General features: G+C 27.7%; 1 protein-coding gene across 1 annotated transcript; it reads right to left on the reverse strand.

Moving 5' to 3' along the window:
• Positions 1-1,263: 1,263 nt before the first annotated feature.
• LOC138860665 (endocuticle structural glycoprotein SgAbd-8-like) lies at positions 1,264-4,112 on the reverse strand. Its single transcript, XM_070118679.1, has 4 exons — positions 4,092-4,112; positions 3,373-3,650; positions 3,071-3,266; positions 1,264-1,302 (listed from the first exon to the last, which is right to left on the reverse strand). Exons 1-4 carry the CDS (start codon positions 4,110-4,112, stop codon positions 1,264-1,266), a joined length of 534 nt encoding a protein of 177 aa, XP_069974780.1.
• Positions 4,113-5,873: the final 1,761 nt, after the last annotated feature.

Genomic DNA, 5,873 nt, shown 5'->3' on the forward strand with positions numbered 1-5,873 from the left:
GTTGTTGTTATTATTACTATTGCTATTACTATTCTCATCATTATTAATGTTATTGATAATAGCAATAGTATCATTGTTATGATAATCAATATTATTGTTATCATTATTATTATTATGATCATCATCATTACCACCATCGTTATTATCGTTATCATTATTACTGTTATTGTTATCACGTTTATTGTTATTATTATCATCATCATTATTATTTCTATAATAATAATAACAATAATAATAAGAATGATGATGCTAATAATAATAATAATAATAATAATAATAGTAATAATAATAATAATGATAATAATAACAGAAATAATGATAACTGTTATCATTATTATTATTATCAGTATCATGCCTACATTATATTTCATTCTATTTTATTGTATTTTTCTTATTATTACTATCACTATCATATTTATGATTATTAGTGTTGTTACTAATTCAATTATCATTATCATTGCTTTTATTAGTATTCCCATTATCATTATTATTGTTGTTATTTTTATCAATATCACTGCCATCATTATCTTTGCAATATTTTTATTTTTGTGATTATGATCATCAACATTCTTATCATGATTATTATCATAATAACTGTCTCTGACTTTATCATTATCATAGTTTTCATAACTGTTGCTTATACCATCATTATCATTTTTCTTTTTTTCATGACCAGCAGTATCTTTATCATTTTCTTTATCATCACCATTATATCCCTTATCATTATTTTCTTTATCATCATCATAGTATCTCTTACCATTATTATCATCATTGCTGTTATTATCTCATTTCAAACATATATGTATATGTATATATATATATATATATATATATATATATATATATATATATATATATATATATATATACATATATATGTATATATATATATATATATATATATATATATATATATATATATGTGTGTGTGTGTGTGTGTGTGTGTGTGTGTGTGTGTGTGTGTGTGTGTGTGTATACATATACATATATATACATATATATATATATATATATATATATATATATATATATATATATATATATATATATGTATATATATATATATATATATATATATTTTTTTTCATTATCTTGTCCAGTTCTGTAGTGCCGTCATCCTCAACACCACCATTGCTAATATTAGTAAAGGAAAACGAATAAAATAGCATAGTTGTCATTGCCAAGGTACAGGTTCCTAGCACACCTTATCATCATTATGCCTATAATCTTATCACTCTCTTATCTCTCTTATAACGTACTCGCTTATCGCTTTGCTAGGTTATGCGTCGGGCCAGACACATCCTGTTTTGAGTGTGATTCTTATTGTGTTCTTAAGACATGGAAAATAACAACAACCGTGTGTTGTTGTTATATTATGTTGTTGTTGTTGTTATATTATGTGTGTGTTGTTGTTATATGTTTCTTCTAATAATACTGATAATGATATCAGTAATGAAGTATGATATAATGGCCATGGGAATAGTAACGAGGATCATGGTAATAATGATCATAAAGATTATGATGATAATGGTGATAATTGAAATGGTACTACTAATAGAAATAATAATGATGATAATAATAATGATAAGGATAATGATAATAACAACGATAATAACAAAAATAATAACAACAACAACAGCAACAATAATGACAACAACAATAATAATAATAATGATAATGATAATAATAATAATAATGATAATAATAATAATAATAAAAATAATAATAATGATAATAATAACAATGATAATAATGATAATAATAATAATAATTATACGAATAAGAATGACAATGATGGTAATGATGATGATAATAGATATAATGGCATTGATACTAAAGATAATAATAGATATAATGAAAACATAGATGATAATGATGATAAAGATGAAAAAAATATAAACAATAAAAACAACAACAACATTATAATGATAATAATAATAATGATAACAGCCACAACAGCAATAATAACGATAATGATAATAGTAATAAAAAATGGTGAAAGTGATGACGATGATGATAAATAATGGTAATAATATCAACAAAGATGATGATGACGATACTAAAAGTAACAATAATAATGGTAATAAATAACAAAAATGATAATGATAATAATCATGAAAATGTATGTGTATATATCTTAGTCTGAGTTGCTCTGAATAAAAGTCCAAAGCTAATATTTTGCAATAATATTTATTCACATAAAAATTTAGGGAGCTCCCCCTTCATTCACGCAAACCGTTTTCTATGGAGAGACACGCTAGCCCGTTCATTTTCACAGCACAAACGTACTTTAATAAACATACAACAAATAATGATATCAAGGATAAAATGACATTTACATATATACCAATAGATAGATGCGGGATTGAAAGGGATAGAAATAGATATATAGATGAGGGATAGAAAGAGATAGAAATAGATAGATAGATGATTGGATGGTTAAACAGTTAAGAAAGTAGAAGTATTTTGAAATTAGTTTTTACGAAAGAGGAAAATCCATATCAATAAAGGAGTATCTTTTTTAGTTTATCATTCACTTTCATATAACAACCCGGTCAATATTGTGCAATCAGCCAACTGGAAATCAATGCTAATTTTGACAAATATAGATTAACAACGAGGATAACCAAATTAAAATAACCTAATCGTAAAGAGAAAAGAGAAAGAAAGAGAGAGAGAGGAAGGGAGAGAGAGAGAGAGAGAGAGAGAGAGAGAGAGAGGGAGGGAGGGAGGGAGGGAGAGATAAAGAGATGGATAGATGAATAGATAGACATAGACAGAAACGGAGAGAGAGAGAAAGAGAGATAGAGAAAGAGAGAGAGAGAGAGAGAGAAGGCTTATTTTGTATTGGTGTGAAGCCAGATTATGAAAAAAATTACCCTTCACTTTTACAAAAAGAAAAAATAAATAATTTCTTTGGCTAGATATTTTGGGGCCATGAGATGGAAGAGAATAAGATGAAGAAGATGAAGGAGAAAGAATGAAGAAACAACATTGATAAGGAGAAAAATAAAAACAAAAACAAAAGTAGCAGTGATAGAAGAATCAGAATAAGAATTTCTTTTCTCACTTTCGCTTTAAAAGAAAAGTCTCCATTTCCGGATAAAGGTACTTCACTTTCACTTAAAGAAAATGATCTTAGTTCCCGGATCTCTAGTAGGGAAGGGGTGGAGCCACGGGGATGATCGCCCCCTGGGGTTGGTACCCCCCCCCCCTGGTCGGCCACGAAGGAGATCTCGACGGGGACGCCCTCGGGGGATTCGTATCTGCGGGGAAGGGGTTTCGTTGAGGATGCTGAATCCTTCGTAACCTGCTGATTTCGTCAACTGTTTGCTTTCGCAGAGTTTTGTGGTAAATTGCTGGTGTACTTACGAGAAACGTAGATAGACACAAAGGTAGAAAGATAATAGAGAGATGAATAGACAATTATATCCATATCCAGAGAGTCGAGGCCCGATGCTCACTTCCAGCCTCCCTGCTTCGCTCTCCTTCCCGGACTCCTGCCAGACGATGCCGTTGCCGAACTCGAAGTCGAAGGAGTAGCCACCGTAGGCGTCTTGCGTTCGGTCGTCCTTCAGGATGGGGATGGGCGCGGAGTAAGGATTCTCGGCCGCCTCCGAGACGAGGACGGACAGCAGCAGAAGGCCGGCCTGTGCGGGATGGGACATGGTACTTGTTTAGTCTGGGATTTCATATTACAAAGACTAAGTAAAGGAATCAAGGAAATAGGTATTAAACACAGTAGCAGAAAGGCACAAGGGCGAGAATACAAAATGCTAATGATATCAAAACAATAATGGTAATGGAAATACTAATTATATCAAAATATTAGTTTGAGAGAAAAGGCAGAACACCAAAAAAAGCCTATAGTATTCAAAAATTGTAGGCCACAAAAAAAAGAGAAAACTAATAGAAAAGGTAATGACAATGAAAATGGTTATTATGTTGAAATACGGAAACTATCTAATCCTTTACATATAACGCCGAAAACAATACAATATGAAGCAAACGCTGCTAATAAAGAAAAGCACTTGAATGTATGTTCTTTTTCTGTACAGCACGCACACACACACACACACGTTAATAAACACCTTATATTCCAAAGGCCACATACTGTCCTGTCTCGGTAACATCTTAAAGAATCTTAAAAAAACGAAACTCACAACTGGGACCCATACACACAAGAAAAGTTTATATATAAAATTATATATATATATATATATATATATATATATATATATATATATATATATATATATATATATATATATATTACCCCCCCCCCACACACACACACACGGTATCATTATAGTTCTGTTTTAACTCCGAAACACGCCACCCTTTACACTCACGAGGAAAAAATATAGCGTGATTACAGCCTTTTGAGAGATAGGTCGAAAAAAAAACTTTTTCACTTTTCAATGATAATTATGATGAATTTAACATTAATTCAGGTAATTATGATGAATTTCATGATAATTCCTTTATTATTACCAATAATGATGATAATCTTGATGATAATGACAATAATAATAAAGACAATAATAATAAAATGATAATCATAATAATAATTTAGATAATTACTGCAATAATGGCAACAATTAACTCTATTCTAATAATTTACATACTAATAATAACAATAGAAATAATAATAATATCATTATTATTGTTATTATAATGAGGATTATTCTCACTATTATTTCTAAAATTATCGTTAATTTTATTATCATTATAAAAATTGTTATAATGATGAAAATGACAGTAATAATTAGCATTATAACTGCAATAATGATAATGATAAAAATGATAATCATGACGAAAATGACTATAATGATGATAATCATAAGAATAATGACAATAATGATGATAATGATAATAATAATCATAGTCCATTTATAATGAAATAAAGGCTAAAAGTAATAAAATCCCAAAAGTCGAAAAAACGGCAAAATCTAGCTTATTACAGCCTTTTGAGAGAAATAGTTATAATGATGAAAATAACAGTAATAATTGCTATAATAATCATTATAACTACAATAATGATAATGATAATCATGAAGATTCTAACTATAATAATGATAATCATAAGAATAATGACAATAATAATGATAATGATAATAATAATCATAGAGTCCATTTATAATGAAATGAAGGCTTAAACTAATAAAATCCCAGAAGTCGAATAAACGGAAAAATCTAATGTCATTATTTTATGCCTTCTGAGAGAACGGTCGAAAAAAAAACTTTTTCGCTTTTAAATGATAACTATGATTTTAACATTAATTCAGGTAATTATGCTGATTTTCATAATAATTCCTTTATCATTAACAATAATGTATGATGATAATGACAATAATGATAATGATAATAATAATAAAATGATAATTATAATGATAATTTTTATAATTACTGCAATAATAGCAATAATTAACTGTATTTTAATAATTTTCATACCAATAATGATAATAGAAATAATGATAATATCATTATTATTGTTATTATAATGATTATTATTGTAATTATTATTTCTAAAATTATCATTATTGTTATCATTATGAAAATTATTTAAAATGATGAAAATGACAGTAATAATTAGCATAATATTCATTATAACTGCAATAATGCTAATTATAATATTGATAATCATGAGGATAATGACTATAATAATGAAAATCATAAAAATAATGACAATAATGATGATAATGATGATTATAATAATCATAGAGTCCATCTATAATGAAATAAAGGCTAAAACTAATAAAATCCCATAAGTTGAAAAAAGGGCAAAATCTAGCGAATTACAGCATTTTGAGAGAAACGTCGAAAAAAAACTTTTTTGCTTTTAAATTATAATTATGATGATCTTAAAATTA

Source organism: Penaeus vannamei, chromosome 42 (genome assembly GCF_042767895.1).
Source record: "Penaeus vannamei isolate JL-2024 chromosome 42, ASM4276789v1, whole genome shotgun sequence".
NCBI classification, from domain to species: domain Eukaryota; kingdom Metazoa; phylum Arthropoda; class Malacostraca; order Decapoda; family Penaeidae; genus Penaeus; species Penaeus vannamei.

Bases quoted from the DNA above. Each gene is read 5' to 3' on its own strand.
- LOC138860665 (XM_070118679.1), bottom strand. From the start codon at position 4,112: ATGTGGCCTTTGGAATATAAG. The intron at 3,267-3,372 runs GTAAGTACACCA...CCTTCCCCGCAG, and splicing joins TGTGTCTATCTACGTTTCTC to ATACGAATCCCCCGAGGGCG. The intron at 1,303-3,070 runs GTGAGAAAAGAA...CACTCAAAACAG, and splicing joins ACTTTTCTTTTAAAGCGAAA to GATGTGTCTGGCCCGACGCA.